General features: G+C 40.6%; 1 protein-coding gene across 2 annotated transcripts in view; it reads right to left on the bottom strand.

Annotated features, from left to right (window-relative positions):
- Positions 1–18,358, bottom strand: part of COQ8A (coenzyme Q8A) — a 133,937-nt gene that overhangs the window by 10,171 nt on the left and 105,408 nt on the right. For both annotated transcript variants that reach the window (XM_089685104.1, XM_089685103.1), the window contains exons 7-10: positions 9,929–10,014; positions 9,598–9,738; positions 4,808–4,889; positions 2,710–2,803 (exon numbers count right to left, since the gene is read on the bottom strand). In XM_089685104.1, the coding sequence (XP_089541230.1) occupies positions 2,710–2,803; positions 4,808–4,889; positions 9,598–9,738; positions 9,929–10,014 (403 nt within the window). The remainder of the gene's footprint in view (positions 1–2,709; positions 2,804–4,807; positions 4,890–9,597; positions 9,739–9,928; positions 10,015–18,358) is intronic.

Raw genomic sequence — 18,358 nt, 5'->3', positions numbered from 1 at the left:
GGAGCTCCGTAAATGTGCCTTTAAGCATACTGTTCCTTTGTCCACTTTAGAATAACATTTTGCTGCTCTATATTTGTTGTATATGCTTCAATTGTACGCTTATTGACTATATTGGCACCATTTCTTGTAAAACTCCTGGAAAACGCAATAAAAATCTATTAGAATGAAAGAGCTCCCAGCCCTGATACAAGCAGTGGGCTCATTCTTGGGAGGAAGAATGGATGAATGGATGGCTGTCTGGAAAACTGGTATATTTTTGCACTACTTGAACAGATAAAGACCCTTTTAATGGTATATTTACAAAGCCAAAAAAGACCAAATTAATATTACACAGTATTTATATAGCACCAAAAGGTTTGCTCAGCGCTGTACATCAAAGTGGGGGGACAGTACATGAGACAATACAGTATCAATACAATACACAAGGGGTACGAGGGCCCTGCTCTTTCGAGCTTAGAATCTAGGAGGGAGGGGATAGTGGTACAGGAGGAGTGGCTGTGGGAGATGGAGTGGTAGGAGGAGTGGAGGAGATCGGCTGTTAAGTGAGGGTGGGGTAGGCTTCCCTGAAGAGATGGGTTTTCAGGGTGCGCCTAAAGGTGAGGAGGGTAGGTGACAGTCTGATGGATTGGGGTTGTGAGTGCCAGAGGGTGGGGGAAGTCCTGGAGAAGTCCTGCAGTCGGGCGTGGGAGGAGGAGACCAGGGAGCTAGAAAGTAGTAGTAATAAAAGTATTTCATCGCTCAGGTTAACATACACTTTACCACTAGCCCAATATTTTCCAGGAAGGTGGAATTAGAACCTGTCTGGACTGTATCGCTGTTCTCACTTGGGAAATTCACACTGTCCTGAGACAGTAGGTGATAGGAAATCCCAAACTTTTGAGCTGTCACCAGAACAGAGTGAATAAAATGTTCAATTTGCACCACTTGTCCTAGTGACAACTATACAAAAGGAGATTTCCCTTTCCTTTGGTGAGATTTCTCCTCACTTTGTGTACTGTTGGGAAGATGTTACTTCATCTACTGTTCTAAAGACATTTCAGACAGCTAAAACAAACCTACAGGGGATTTAACTTTTCCATACTCTGAAGACAGTTTTGATACATACATTATAAGACTGATCAATCAATATAATCTTTTAAGCTAAAGCTAGTAGTTTGTCAAAGTCAATTGAACTTATTACTGAAATGTAAAGATCGTTGGTGATCGCTCTTTTAATTCTAAAAAGTGTCCTAAACATACCCCAACATTTATATCAACACAGATATAGCACAGGCACCAGAATACCATTGCTATGGAATGTGTCAAGCCAGCAGATCGTCAGAACAGGATGGAAAGTGTAAAAGGTCTGTGGAAACACCCTGTTCAAACTACACAATCCCATCCCTCAGTGACAGAAAATCTGCACAGGTGTTCAAAGCTTCAATTTACATGGCTAAAAGGTGTGAACTGTCAAATTGCAAGGGTAGAGATAAGAGGACATTACATGTTGAACATAGATGGCGTTGAAGGTCCTGTTCTTGGATAATCATCTGCCTCGACACATTCCATGGTGATTGGATTAAGGTGTCTGATATCTTTGTGAATATAAATACCAGGCTATCTTCCTGATGTGTAGAAGTGGCTTGACATGATTGATATATATATATATATATATATATATATATATATATATATATATATATATATATATATATATATATATATATATATATATATTCAATCATATATCTATCTATCTCAATCATGTTACTGTAAGATACATGGTGCTGCAGCAAGTGCCCCCTCTATTCCTATAAGATTCAGACCAGGCCAAGCACAGAAGCGGATTCGTCCTAGAGTGGTCAGTTTGCCGAATCCACAGCAGGAAGGCCGAGTCCTGTAGCTGTAAACATGCCCCCCTTCCATGCTGTTTACATGCTGTTTCCATGGTGTAAAAGATGCTGAAGAGATGCCATTAGAGGCTGGCTGCCAATTGTCCTAACAAGTCTCTGCCCTCCACCCTCACCAGCCCTGGAATCTAGACTGGATAGTGATCATGTGACCACTTTATAAAAGCCAACCAACAAGGTATTTACTGGTAATATTTTATTAGAAACATTGCAGCTATGTAATACTATGATATATGCTGCACTGAATGCTTGGGGTTTATTTGCATTCACGTAGACTTTAAATGTCTGAAATAGCTCATTTGTGGACCGATACGTTTATGGTCAAAATAACACAAAACACGCACAATATTACTAACGAATTTATTCAAGGGACCCTATAAAAAGGCGAGTGCTTGTGATTATCAACCCCTGTAAATTTACAGGATTAGTCCACTCCAAACTGACAGTTCATTTGGACGATATACACTGGTGATTTCTAACACCTGAAAAATTTCTTGTGGTTGCGGACTCCTGTTGTAAGATCTCTACATTTGAGGAGCTCTACACTTGCCATAAGCCAGGGCTTATATACTACAGAGACTTCAACAGGATATGTGAGAACTCCTTATAACATCTTTCCTGCCTTGGAGTTTCACTTCTCCTGCTACAACAGAGCAGAGGTTATGACAGGATGAGTTGACAGATCCCCCAAAGAAGGCCTCCCCCTACAACTGAAACAATACTACTAGTATGGCCTAACCCTTAACTAGACATTGATAAATAGCACTATGGCATATATGAAAGCACTTGTGTCACTGAAAGACATGGCAGGAGGACCTACTTGAACTTCTTGGCACAGGCTGCCTCCCTCTTGTAATCACACTCCAGAGCCAGCTCTCTGCTCAGGACTTCGATCAGATGGTCAGGAAACAGTCCTAGGAAACACAAGACCGTCACTTTGCTAGAGAGGCAGTTATAGATATTATCTTCTATATTATATTCGAATACTATCCATGCCAACCTACTGCAAATTATACCTGAACAATGTTACCAGTTTAATCACTTGCCCACCTGAGGATTTATTTACCCCCCCTTCCTGACCAGGCCATTTTTGTGTTACGACGCTGCGTTACTTTAACTGACAATTGTGCAGTCATGCAACGCAGCACCCAAATTAAATTTACGTCTTTTTTTTCTCCATGAATTGAACTATTTCAGTGGTATTTGATATATTGTGAAGTTTTTTATTTTTTGCGCTTAAAAAAAAAAAAAAAAAAAAAAAAAAAAAAACTTCTTCATGTCTAACAGCTAGAAAGGCACATGACTGTGCATAAACTTAAAAAGTCTCTTGCTATGGCCAGATCCTGGACTACTAAGAACAAAAGCATTGATGCTGTTGGGCAGTGCCAGAGCTGGCTGATAACATTCCCACACATTCCTATTGGTCTATCACTATGATGGATAGTCTCATTGGCCACTTGGAATGTACTGGAGGCAGGAAGGGGCAAGAGAAGTTTGGCATACGTTCTGCACCTTCTTTAATGTCCAAACAACTTGGAATCCGGCCACGAAAGGAAGGTTTGGGAGGCTTTTGCAAACATTTCATGAATGTGCCTGCACCCAATACTAGGATCAGCTGTTTTTTTTTAGTTCCCCATGACAGTGTCAGCAAAGCAAACCTGTCAATAATCTGAGCAATTCAAATCACCCTACTTAACGATTTAAAAAAAGTGTGCAAGCAAAGGTTAACTTCAGTAAAATATGCATATCAAAATTCTTAGATTGTAAGCTCCAAGGAGCAGGGCCCTCCTAACCCTCTTGTATTGTTGCTGCATTGTCTCCCGTTATATTGTAAAGCGCTGAGCAAACTGTTGGTGCTATATAAATCCTGTATAATAATAATAATGATCAGAAGGTCTAGAGGTGGCTGAGAGGCAGGCAAATCTTGCTTGTATAAGTCAACCTCTTTCCTATCCCTCCCTGCCACTCAAGTCTCCCTGCTGTGTGTTGTAATGAAGGCTTTGGACATGGAAGCACAACAGCACAGGTGACCGGACAACACTTCTTATACAGTGATAAGTCTGTGCAGCTTTACAACATAAAAAGGGAGACAACACCATTACAAAACATATGAAGATGAGGGTTAGAAGGGCCCTGCTGTGGGAGCTTAAAATCTGAACTTTTGCTTTCTCCATCAGCTCATCCCCACACAGTTATTAACCGTCTGTATCACTTTCATCTTCCTTTTTAGATTTTATCTAAAAGGTGTGGTAGGGTTCTCCAAAGACATGAGTTTTTATGGATTGCCTAAACGGTAGAATGAGTATGAAATAGTCAGACAGACTTGGGCAGGGAGTTCCTGATGATGGAGAGGCTCTGCAGAAGTCCAATAGGCAGGCATGGCAGGAGGTAATGCAGGAGCTAGAGAGCAGGAGGGATTGAGAGCAAAGAGGATAGTTTGGGCAATATTTTAAGAAGGGGTTGATGATAGAACCAAGGGCAGAACTGTGGACTGCTTTGCATGTTGTTCATATTTTGAATTTTATTAAATTGGGCAAGCAAAAGCCAGAGGATGGATTGGCAGAGGTTTGGCAGACGCCGAGCAACTGGTAAGATGAATGATTTTGGCTGCAGCATTCATGATAGACTTTGTAAAAGGTAAGAGTTACAATAGGCAAGTCAAGCAATATTGAGCAAGTGAATTAGCTGGTTGGTGGGGTAATTTTGAAAATGTTATGAAGATAATGCGGAAATATTTGGCAAGTGATTGGATGTGAGGCAGAATGGACAGGTCAGACACCTAGCACCGTGGTATGAGCGGAGGGACCAATAGTTATGTCACTGATCTAGATTGAGGAGTCAGGGGACTGGGTGGTGCAGGAAGAGCCCAGTACCTGTTCTGACATATGGCACGTAACAGACCAACACAGTCCCTTTACCTTCAGGAAGTGCGTTGCTCATGTGGAGAACCGTCATCAGGTTGTTCACGTCACTGTGGATGCTCTGAGCCACTCCGGGATACTGAACAGGATTTAAAAAAAAGAAGTTTATTATTGATACAAACTCCAGAGTTCAGAGATATTAACAGTTACAGAATAGCAAAAAAAGAAAGAAAAAACCTTGACAGTGAAAAGCCCACAGTAACAGTTTTATTATTGCAGACAAGACAGACAATCAAGGGCAAAAACGGGTTAGTTTTGTATAGATAACAAAAAATGATAAAAAAAAACAAAAAAAAAACGGGATGCCCTTAACTGTGTATTTGGTGAATTGTAACCAAGGGGATTTCAAATCAGAATAACCCCTAATACTACAAAATACTAATTGCCAACTCACATGTGACGGAAAAAAAAAAAAAAAAAAAAAAAAAAAAAAAATCACACTGTGGTGTCCTCGGAACTAACTAGGATATAGGAAAAAGAAAGACCAAAGGGAAAGAGATCCTTTGATCCAAGGGGTCCTACTGAGGACAGACCGCAGCTTGTATGAAAAAACAATTCATCCATTTATTGCAGAATCAACATAGCAAACATTAAAACCATACAAAATTAGACCTCACCACCACCAACAGAGAATAGTGAAGGATGGAAATAACGTGGTCATCCAAGGTGACACCACACGCGGAGAAGTCCGGGCACCTCAGTTGGAGTACTATGCCATAGGGGATCATGCACTATGTAGATAGAAGTGAAGATAGTAGAAGAGCCAAAAATGATTATATATAGGACAACATTAGTCATTCATAATATACAGTCAGGTCCACAAATATTGGGACATGGACACAATTCTAACATTTTTGGCTCTATACACCACCACAATGGATTTGAAATGAAACGAACAAGATGTGCTTTAACTGCAGACTGTCAGCTTTAATTTGAGGGTATTTACATCCAAATCAGGTGAACGGTGTAGGAATTATAAGTTTGCATATGTGCCTCCCACTTGTTAAGGGACCAAAAGTAATGGGACAATTGGCTTCTCAGCTGTTCCATGGCCAGGTGTGTGTTATTCCCTCATTATCCCAATTACAATGAGCAGATAAAAGGTCCAGAGTTCATTTCAAGTGTGCTATTTCCATTTGGAATCTGTTGCTGTCAACTCTCAAGATGAGATCCAAAGAGCTGTCACTATCAGTGAAGCAAGCCATCATTAGGCTGAAAAAACGAAACAAACCCATCAGAGAGATAGCAAAAACATTAGGCGTGGCCAAAACAACTGTTTGGAACATTCTTAAAAAGAAGGAACGCACCGGTGAGCTCAGCAACACCAAAAGACCCGGAAGACCACGGAAAACAACTGTGGTGGAAGACCGAAGAATTCTTTCCCTGGTGAAGAAAACACCCTTCACAACAGTTGGCCAGATCAAGAACACTCTCCAGGAGGTAGGTGTATGTGTGTCAAAGTCAACAATCAAGAGAAGACTTCACCAGAGTGAATACAGAGGGTTCACCACAAGATGGAAACCATTGGTGAGCCTCAAAAACAGGAAGGCCAGATTAGAGTTTTCCAAATGACATCTAAAAAAGCCTTCACAGTTCTGGAACAACATCCTATGGACAGATGAGACCAAGATCAACTTGTACCAGAGTGATGGGAAGAGAAGAGTATGGACAAGGAAAGGAACTGCTCATGATCCTAAGCATACCACCTCATCAGTGAAGCATGGTGGTGGTAGTGTCATGGCGTGGGCATGTATGGCTGCCAATGGAACTGGTTCTCTTGTATTTATTGATGATGTGACTGCTGACAAAAACAGCACGATGAATTCTGAAGTGTTTCGGGCAATATTATCTGCTCATATTCAGCCAAATGCTTCAGAACTCATTGGACGCTTCACAGTGCAGATGGACAATGACCCAAAGCATACTGCAAAAGCAACCAAAGAGTTTAAGGGAAAGAAGTGGAATGTTATGCAATGGCCAAGTCAATCACCTGACCTGAATCCGATTGAGCATGCATTTCACTTGCTGAAGACAAAACTGAAGGGAAAATGCCCCAAGAACAAGCAGGAACTGAAGACAGTTGCAGTAGAGGCCTGGCAGAGCATCACCAGGGATGAAACCCAGCGTCTGGGGATGTCTATGCGTTCCACACTTCAGGCTGTAATTCACTGCAAAGGATTTGCAACCAAGTATTAAAAAGTGAAAGTTTGATTTATGATTATTATTCTGTCCCATTACTTTTGGTCCCTTAACAAGTGGGAGGCACATATGCAAACTGTTGTCATTCCTACACCGTTCACCTGATTTGGTTGTAAGTACCCTCAAATTAAAGCTGGCAGTCTGCAGTTAAAGCACATCTTGTTTGTTTCATTTTAAATCTATTGTGGTGGTGTATAGAGCCAAAAATGTTAGAATTGTGTCCATGTCCCAATATTTATGGACCTGACTGTAGCATCTATGAGGATAAACAATAATTCTACAATCTGCATATACTCTCATATAGAGAACTATCCTTATTGCAAGGAATAGACAGCGACTAAAAATTATACTGATTTGAGGAGAGGCAGGGGTGTATGTTGGAAAAAAGTCCTGTAGAAGCAGGAAATTCATAAATGAACAGGTTCCTTCCTGTATATGGAAATGCAATGACACACAATTATGTCTACTTCTAGTAGTGACATAGACCATAGGCTCTCCCTTGAATGGCTGGATACAGAGGATAGCACAGTCCCCCACATAGCAGAGCCCAGTAATGGATGTACTATGGGTATATTTGATAATTGCAAGTGCGGCAATAAATGCAATATAAACTGATAGACAACCAGTCAATCTATATCCTAATATGCATGTGCTCTATTATTCTGGGATACCCAGCAAGCAGCAATAATAACCATTACACCTTTGGTAATAGATGTGGGATGGCATTTTCAAGATTTGCTTGGGCAGGATGTGGTGAGACCATTAAACTTCATATAATCTACTATACGGCTAAATTATTGGCTACAAATAGTGAATATTTACTACTATCTGATTAATTCAGCTGGAAGCATGTGATATCCATTCATTGGTTCAAGTCTATCAGTTTATAATGCATTTATTGCCGCACTTACAATTATTAAATATACCCATAGTACATCCATTACTGGGCTCTGCTATGTGGGGGACTGTGCTGACGTTATCCTCTGTATCCAGCCATTCAAGGGAGAGCCTATGGTCTATGTCACTACTACAAGTAGAAATAATTGTGTGTCATTGCATTTCCATATACAGGAAGGAACCTGTTCATTTATGAATTTCCTGCTTCTACGGGACTTTTTCCCAACATACACCCCTGCCTCTCCTCAAATCAGTATAATTTTGAGTCGCTGTCTATTCCTTGCAATAAGGATAGTTCTCTATATGAGAGTATATGCAGATTGTAGAATTATTGTTTATCCTCATATATGCTATATTATGAATGACTAATATTGTCCTATAGATAATATTCATTTTTGGCTCTTCTACTATCTTCATAGTGCATGATCCCCTATGGCATAGTACTCCAACTGAGGTGCCGGGACTTCTCAGCGTGTGGTGTCACCTTGGATGACCACGTCATCTCCATCCTTCACTATTCTCTGTTGGTGGTGGTGAGGTCTAATTTTGTATGGTTTTAATATGTTTGCCATGTTGATTCTGCAATAAATGGATGAATTGTTTTTTTCATACAAGCCGCGGTCTATCCTCATTAGGACCCCTTGAATCAAGGGATCTCTTTCCCTTGGTCTCCTCTTTTTTCCTAGTTTTGTATAGAGCAGAGAAGGGTTAGAATCTCTTCCATGTTTTTATAGATGTGACCTGGTTTGAGGAGACTAACCTCATTTCCTGTAATCATAAAGAAAACAAACAGAGGGCAAACCAGCCTAGTGTATTATCTTCAGGTATCTTAATAAAATCCAATGATAGGTGATATAATCACAAACCAACGTCAGTAACAGCTTGTCAGAATAGATGCAGCTTTAGACTCTAGATCAGGGGTGTCAAACTGGCAGCCCTCCAGATGTTGCGAAACTACAAGTTCCATCATGCCTCTGCCTTTGGGAGTCATGCTTGCAACTGTCAATCTTCCAATGCCTCATGGGACTTGTAGTTTTCAAAACAGCTGGAGGGCCACCAGTTTGAAACCCGTGCTCTAGATACATCACAACACATAGGAACAAAGTCCAACAGGCTAACATGTTTCAAGGATCGAATCCTCTTCCTCTGAGCCCTCTGGGAAGATAATTTACTAGGCTGGTGTGCCCTCTTTTTTTTTTTTTTTTTACGATTACAATTTAAGACTACCCTGGTCTGGAGAAGGATGCAAAGCATGACATGTCTGTACAAGCCAGGATGGGAATATAGAGATAAGAGCCTGCAATATCTGAGATCCACTCTAAAGGGCAGGAAAGCATGTGTTTCACGTTTGGTCAACAGGGCAGGAAGTGAGAACAAACACCATTAAATGGGACAGAGAACAATGAATGCCTGCATGCTGTATATAAAGAAACAAATATGACTGAGCCCCTGGGCATATATACAGTAACCACAGACTACACAAACCACAAAAGAAGGTACACAAAGAAACAGATCGCTTTGGAAAAATTTCCTTTCACTTCCCGTTTCATTTCTAGGACAGTGCAAGTCTCCCCAATGAAATAAAGACCGAAGAAAAAAAAAAAAACTGACAGGGGTTTTAACTCTTCCCTACTCCATACATACACTTCAATACCCGCAGACTCCCTTCATTATACATTTTGCTAACCAACCTGGATTTTCATAGCAACCTCTCTACCATCCTTCAGACGAGCTAGGTGAACCTGTCCTATGGAAGCTGCAGCAAATGGGCGGTCTTCAAAAAACTCAAGCCCGTCTCTCCAGTTGGGTCCCAGGTCGGCATTTAGGGTTTTCTGTTGAATATTAGACAATTTGCAGTTAACGGAATTAGCAACTATACCTTTTCATCCAGTAATCTCAATTAAAAAAGATCATGTAAAGTCAGGTATCTTTTACTTAAATTGGCTGACACCTGGGACTTTGCAAATTCTGGCAACCAGATTGTGGATAAAAATCAACTCTTAAAAGACCGGATGCACTCACCATAACTTGTTTGATGGGCATGAAATCTGCGCTTTGTCGAACCCTCTCAAATACTTTCTGCAGCTGCGGGTTGATAAATGCATCATCTGTAGAAAGGAGAATTTTCTTAGCTTTGAGACACGTCATTCAAAGTCGCTGCCAAGTTACGTCAAATATAAAACTCGATTTGTCCCAATTTAGAAGAGTGCTAAGAATGGACGGTTGTCACAGATGGTGAACAGAACTCAGCAGCTGCAGAGTCCCCTGAAGATATCCTGTGTGACAGAATGCATTAAAGCGGATCTAGATAGTGACATCATTACGCACACCGGCAGTGGCTGTGTGCGGCTATGCTGTTTGCAAATACCCTTTCTTTGCTTTTAATAAACTGTTGATTTTAATAGCATCACACTATCCAATTTATTTATTTCCTCTTACATGCCTAGAATTGTCCATACAATATTTGAATTCAGGCTGGATCTCTGTGGAGGAACTTTAAGGGCCAGGGGACATCCTTGAGGCATAGTCTCTTTTTCTATCAAAAGCTCAGGACCTCATGTTTGGGAGATTGTTTGAATCCGGTAAGGAGCTGATGTGCAATCAGTTGATGGAACACTATTTGGACACATCATGTGTGGAGTGTTATCACGTCTTATTCCCATGATATGTGGACTTTTTTATTGCACTCTATATAATTTGATGCACGGTTGTATTGTTAACTATGAAAGTATATGTATATATGGATCCTTTTAATATATCTAAAGAGATTGTGCCACCTAATAGAATTTTAAAGGACAGCACAACTAATTTTGTATCCAGTTAATATTTGTTGTTGCATTCTGGTATCTATGCAGTGCAGCTGGCCAAATTTCTTTATGGTCACGAAGCTCAGTTTTCTGGTTATATCGCACAATATTTACTATCCAGTCACAATCCAGTACCCCCAGCTTCTTGTGGTTCCTTAATGCTCCCTTACAACTGTATTGGATTATTATACATTGTATAATTAGGGTCTGCCATATGCAGCATCTGGTTTGTAAAAATACATGTGGAGAAAGGATTTAATCTCCAGTAAAAGCTAAAATTTGAAGCATTAAGGGAAAGCAGCACACTTGCTCAGTATTTAAATAGACCCCGTCACCTTGACCAGCCACACCCCTTTATAGTCACCTCGCCAGCGAGCCCCCTGTCATTTTTCCTTCTGTGACTGCTACTGCAAAATACCAGATTTTCCCATGTATGGGGGAGTACGTCATCCCCCCTTCAACCATTATTCAAATCTATTGTTAGGTATGAGCTTTGCCACACAATGGTGGGGATAACATCACTGCTCTCCGAGCTCCGACAGCAGCTGACACCAAGTATTTTGGAGTGGTCTCTTATCAGTAACTTGAACATTCCAATTGTGATTCAGGAAAATTACCAAAACGCACCCAGTGCAGGCTCCCTGCCATCTTTCAAACCTTCCTCAGATATTGGATTGTGACCGGTCATACAAGAAGCATATGAATAGGACATTACAAAGCACAGGCTTAAGGAAGAACCCTACCAAGGACCTAGCAAAGTGCTCGGAGTCCTGTGGCTGAAAGGATTAGTGCAAACAAAGATCACTTAAGTGAATGAGATGCCTTCAGAACAGCTGCAGAGTTTGCTGGACAGCAATAGTAGATCCCTAATTGGTTTCATTTGTTGCCTGGAATTGCCGTTTAAGAATCTCAGCTGGAGAATAACACTGCTGACCTCTAAATAGAAATATACTCTGTAAAAAGCCAACATAAGTTAGTAATTTCCATCTTTCACCAGCTGGGAAATGCCCATGGTAATATTTAGCATTGTCCACATTTAGACAGAACAGCTGAAGCATTGGAGGTTACTAGTCCACAATAGAATCCAGACTGTCAAATTTAGAACAAGACGTTGCCTCCCTGCAAGTTCAACTCCAGCAGACATTGTCAGGCAAAACTACAATCATTGTAGACATTCTGATAGGTAAAAGGAGCAATGGCCTTCACCATATGCAGCTTGCCTGGGGTCATTGGAGGTCACCATGTCCCATAAATCCATTACAAAATATTCAGAGTCAACATTCTTTGAAGCCTTGCCAGGAAGATCTTTAGAGGAACCAAGCTATTATAGGAAGATAGAAAAGGTTCTTGTTCAACAGATTAGGTTTCTTCCTTTAAGCGTACATGTTTTTTTAAACCAGTGTTTATAAATAATTGTATTAATTTTTTCTCTTTAATGTAATCATTATTTGTACATCTAAGACATTCAGTTTGCAGAGCATGCTGTATTTCTACGAAATAATTTGATTACTGCTTGCATGCTTGTTGCCTGTGTACATCTGACTAATCCAGAGGATCCATAAAAAGGTGGTGTGCTGTCAGAATAATTTAGCTCTGCATGTATTGTGACTATACCTGAAGGTGATTTAAACTTATAGGATATTGGGGCTATTCACAATACAGCAGTAAATCATTCTCTAGAAAAACCTGTAGCTTCCATGACAGACTGACAAGTTCTCCCTCTCTCTGTATTCCACCTGCTATTGCTTGCCTTGGAAAGTGCTCACAGCTGAGACAAGCTGCAGGTAGGAATCTGCTATCTTTTTCATGGCAACAGGGAAGAGGGGCAAGTTGGACCCCATACCTAGGGTTAGATAGTACTTCGAAACATGGGACAAAAAAAAAAAACTGTAAAATACAAAAATTGATTAATCTTCTATAACGGGGTCACAACATGCCTAAAGTCCGTTTACCTTCCCACAGCACCTCCTCCATCCCATCAAAAAAAAAACGCAAAGTGCTCCGTGTTGCTGGAGACTCTTGACAAAATTGATGCACAGCCAAAAACTCTTACCACAGATATTGACATTTCAAATTTCATATTTTAAAGGATAAGTTATAAAAAAAATGAAAAAATGTACATATTTTCTGCAGGTAAAAAAAAAAAAAAAATTTAGAAAAAAAAAAAATGTGCATTTAAATAAAAAAAAAATGGAGTCTGTAAAGCATTGCACCCACAATGAGCAGATTGAGAGTGCAATACCAGGCTCCTGAAGACTCTCAGTACACTGTCGCCTGTACCTCATACAAGCAGACAGTTACTGAATTGCAGGAAGAATCACTGAACTACGAGAGTGCTCACCAGCACCCTCACAGCTCATTGAGAGCTAAAAGCCATTGGACGCGGTGGCCAACAGTAGTTGTAGGTCATTCATTTACAGAGCTCTGTGAATGAAGCGGATGTATGGATGAAGCTACGCATTTTTAAACTGACAGCGGGTGCAGGGAGAAGATCCCCCCGCCTGCTGTCTCAGTGAGGGGGGAATCAGAGGGAGAGGAGGTAGGAGCTGGGACTTGTTACATGTTCCACCCTAAATATGGGTTGAACATATACCATGTTCCAAAGGTGAACTTAGCCATCTGTTGGCAAGTGAATTTAAAGGCCATCTCTAAAGCATAACAGAAGCGGTCATGAAACAGACCTGAACCAATGCAAAGATCAACGATCAAAGAGAACGCCCTGTGGGAGGGGCGAAACGCGTTGACGTACTTCCGGTCCGCCGTCATTTGGGTCTACGCCACTTCCGGTGTTTGGAACGCAAGCCAAGTGCGTTCCAAGCGGCCATCGTTAGAGGGGGAAGGCTGATCATCCTCGGCTATCCAACTGAAGCGCGACATCCTTACGTATCTTTCTGATTGTGGAACCTGGATGCTATTAAGCCATACAGGCGATTAAACCAGGCTTTTTTATTATATTTGACCATGTGAGTGGCCTGAGTTTATTCTTTTATTTATGAGTATTTGGCAGTATTACACTATGTGGTTTCTTTTTTCTCTGCAATATTGAGGAATTCATGGAGGAATAAAGTGGAGGCGTTTTATCCCCATTAATGGTGAATAAGAAGTTTTGATCTTACCTAGAGGGCTTAGGATCCCTTATATCCTAGAAGGCTCATTACTCACCTGCATCTGGTGAGTGTGGCTGATATTATTTTGCACGTGGTGGAAGGTGGCAGCATATGTTGAATAAGTTATACACTGAAATTCAATGAAAATAAGGACTTTTTTCACTTGGACATTTGATTTTGTATTTATGCACTTATAATATATTTATTTGGAGATCTTGATCTTGCGCTGTTATTTTGATGTTATTGATTGGTGTTTTTCACTGTTGCACAGCTGCATAAATCACGGAGTTTGTGTATTTGGGCGCTGGGGTATATATATGCACTATATATATTTTGTTTTTGTAAAGATCAAATTAAGTTCAGCTGTTGAATTACTACAAGCCCCCCTTCGTACCTAGCTGAAGCAGTGCCTTATTCACTTGCACACACATTGCCAAGCAAGCAGTAGTCAGTGCTGGACTTTCTCTTCTGAATAAACAATAGGAAAGCCCAGCACTAACTGTTCGTGTCACTGTCTGTGTACTAATTTGTTTGTAAAACAAACATCAGCTTGTTATCTTGTAAAAACTGAAGGTAAACCTTTGCTGTTCCCATTCAGGACAACGAAACAGGTTTGCTTTAATCCCCCCTTCCTAGCAATACATACTCACTTTCTCTTCACATCTCTACTGCTCAGTTTAGCTGCTATCAAAGATGAGGATACCCAGTATTCAGGTATGGTGGAGTATGTGACACACTCCGTGAGATGGCAGAGGGCCAATCACCAGTGCTGTCACAGAGTCCAAAGCCCTGTAAAGTGAACTGTACCTTACACAGATTGTCCATCTTACACTGATTGTCCCCTCCTGTTCTCAGCAGCTGAACAGCTGCGACAAGAGGAGTAAAAGATGGGTATGTGTTGCAGAGGAGGGAAGGATTAAAAGTCAATGTATTGTGCCCTGCATAGGCACGACTTCAAAAGAAGTCCTAAAACCTTTGACAAGTGTACCTTTAAAACCTTTCTGGCTCAACAAACACAAAAATCAAATAAAGGGACATCTCAAAATACCATCAGTAAACTTCCCAGAGGAAGAAATAGCTGTGATAAAACCATGGGAGTGTAAGGTCACTGTGCTCCATCACACAGGAACCCGGTGCAGAGATACAAAAGAACACATAGCTGGCAGAACACACTGAGCGTCCCAGAGCACCGCAAGTCCCACAGAAAGGAGATCGTTAATAAGTATTCAGCCAGTGAGCTGGGGAGACCAGAAAAAGGCTGAATCATGTCAGAGCACAATGGCTGACCTCCCGCTAAGATCTCAGGAAGAAAATTTGATCCACTTTATAAAGTAGTGACTAAAATCATTACAGTTACATTTGCAGGACTTTAGAAAGATTAGGTGGTTACCAAACAGGCCCAAAATGGGCGGCCATGGACGTTAGATGCATGTTGCCATTTAGACTGGATCAGACAAACATCCATGTCTAAGGCGGCAGCAGACATTCCTGTCAAGTTACAGAGACAATTTTAAAATCTTGACTGTATGCCTTCAGATAAGCTGGTCACATGACCTCTTCCAATGCATACAATTATGGTACCTAGTTATTGCTAGTGTGGTTACATGTAGTCTCCATCCATTCTGCGCAGCAGTTGGTGTCACCTGAAAATTGATAGTGTGGTTACATGTAGTCTGCATCCATTCTGGACAGCAGCTGGTGTCACCTGACCATTGCTAGTGTGGTTACATGTAGTCTCCATCCATTCTGCGCAGCAGTTGGTGTCACCTGAAAATTGATAGTGTGGTTACATGTAGTCTACATCCATTCTGGACAGCAGCTGGTGTCACCTGACCATTGCTAGTGTGGTTACATGTAGTCTCCATCCATTCTGCGCAGCAGTTGGTGTCACCTGAAAATTGATAGTGTGGTTACATGTAGTCTGCATCCATTCTGGACAGCAGCTGGTGTCACCTGACCATTGCTAGTGTGGTTACATGTAGTCTCCATCCATTCTGCGCAGCAGTTGGTGTCACCTGAAAATTGATAGTGTGGTTACATGTAGTCTGCATCCATTCTGGACAGCAGCTGGTGTCACCTGACCATTGCTAGTGTGGTTACATGTAGTCTCCATCCATTCTGCGCAGCAGTTGGTGTCACCTGAAAATTGATAGTGTGGTTACATGTAGTCTGCATCCATTCTGGACAGCAGCTGGTGTCACCTGACCATTGCTAGTGTGGTTACATGTAGTCTCCATCCATTCTGCGCAGCAGTTGGTGTCACCTGAAAATTGATAGTGTGGTTACATGTAGTCTGCATCCATTCTGGGCAGCAGTTGGTGTCACCTGACCATTGCTAGTGTGGTTACATGTAGTCTGCATCCATTCTGGACAGCAGCTGGTGTCACCTGACCATTGCTAGTGTGGTTACATGTAGTCTGCATCCATTCTGGACAGCAGCTGGTGTCACCTGACCAAAGCAGGTGCACAACACACAAGTAAACAATATGTGGGCCGGCATCCAATTTTAGATGATGAAGCCATCTGACAACAAAACTGGCATGGTGGATCACCGATAGGAAAAGACAGTTCCAAGCTCTTATTTGTAACACTGCGATGTTTTTCTAGTATATTTAAGAGACTCATCTTCTATACAGTGGACCTTCAGTAACTTTACAGGTCTTCATAAATCATTCCTGACATGTCCCAATAAACAGCAACAGTACTTTGTAAACTACATTTTATTCACTAAAGGAATTTATGACCCCCAGCCTAGTGACTTTGCCTAAAATAAGAAGAAAAAAAAAAATCAGCCTGCTGCAGACATTTCCTCAGTCTCCTTTCCCCCCAGTGATATTAAAAAAAAAAAAAAAAAAAAAAAAAAAAAAATCACAAGGTGCTGTTCTGCGTAAGAAATTTGTGAGCACAGCCAGGAACTGCACAGGTACCAGAGCTGTCTTCTCAGACCAAGAAACAGATGTGAGGCTGGATGATAGGACCCTGTCCTTCTGGAGAGAAAAGCAGATCAAGGCATTATCAGGGGGAGTACTCTGATCTCTATGAGAGATAACCGATACCTGAAAAGTGTAATAGGCAGTATACATTTTAAAAAAAAATTAAAAAAAAAAAAAAAAAAAAAGGATGAAAACTAGAAAATTTTACTCATTCGTTAACAGAACGTACAATTTGAGCTCAATGTGTACAGCAATGGTATGGAAATAATCAAACAGAAAATACCACGCGTGAGCAGAAGAATGAAAGAAAATGGCAATGAGAATAATAATTGTACACAACATTGAAATTTTGTATTTTGGATCAGAACTACAAAAAAAACAGTGAACTGTAGCTTTTTATTTCTGTGACAATCACGCTACTCTAGTCTGTAGCTACATTTGCCTTTGTCATTGAAGAATTTTTGTACAAGTTAAAGATCACTCTCGGTTACATCACAATACACACTTTCGTGGAAAATTGGACAATCATTTGTTTGATTTTCTCATAGGGTGTTCCAGGCTTTACAATGACACAACACTTAGCTTGCATTTAAAATTAAAACATTTCTGACGCCAGGTCCACTTTAAGATTAAACTTTTCTTATGGGGGGGGTGGAGATTATAAAACCTTAGTCCCTGTGCAGTAAATCGTTGCATTTCATTCCAATCCTGATTGTGTATTAGCCATGACTGTAAAAATTTAACAAGAAAGTGTCATCTTCTGCCAAATTCCACTGGTGACCTTTACCAATCTGTTCACTGCCTTCGATAAATTCTAGGCACAAAAGTCCAGGGCAAATATTTCAAGGGGGAACAATCAAGGTCTAAACTTTCAAAAGATCCTCCCTGCAATGCCCTCGTATCTAATATCTACAGTAAAATGCCCAGGAAACTATAGTTTTGCCAAGAAAAATAAAACAAAAAATTTTGCAAGGGTTGGACTTGTGTTCCACTTGTGTTCTAAAGATGTGATTGATTTCCTTTTTTTTTTTTTTAATTATATAGATCTTATTAAATTTTTTCAATACAAAACAAAAAAAACAAACAAAAAAAGTATCTAATGCACACAAGAATAATAAGAACTTCACCGGTACATAAATTCCTATCGCATCATCTTATCCCCACCACCCCAGTCTATATCCAAATTCCTAGTTTCTATCCTATTCTCATGATTATCTGTCTCTCTCTTCTATCACCTTCTCTGTCGGGTACTCCATTAGAACTCCCTCTAATACTCTTCCACCTATATTCCAGCCAGTTCAAAAAATATCTTTTTAGTGGTTTTGAGACTTAACCATCTACTCCAAGTTTTCCTACATTTTTCTATTCCATCTTCCTCAGTAAGACAACTCCTCCATCCTGTAAATATTTTCCAATCAGTTAACCCAGTCATTTATTCTTGGTGGATCTGGGGCTAGCCAGAATTTGGGAATCAAGCTCTTAGCTGCACTGATTAGATGATATAGTGCCCTGTTCTTATGTAGTTTCACTAAAGGTTCAAATTTATAAAAAGATGTGATTGATTTCAAGCTCACAATAAATACGGTATCCAGAGCACATTTCTGG

Source organism: Staurois parvus, unplaced genomic scaffold (genome assembly GCF_062004578.1).
Source record: "Staurois parvus isolate SC_StPar_1 unplaced genomic scaffold, SC_StPar_1.0 ptg000362l, whole genome shotgun sequence".
NCBI classification, from domain to species: Eukaryota; Metazoa; Chordata; class Amphibia; order Anura; family Ranidae; genus Staurois; species Staurois parvus.
This window is presented reverse-complemented; position numbering and strand designations above follow the sequence as displayed.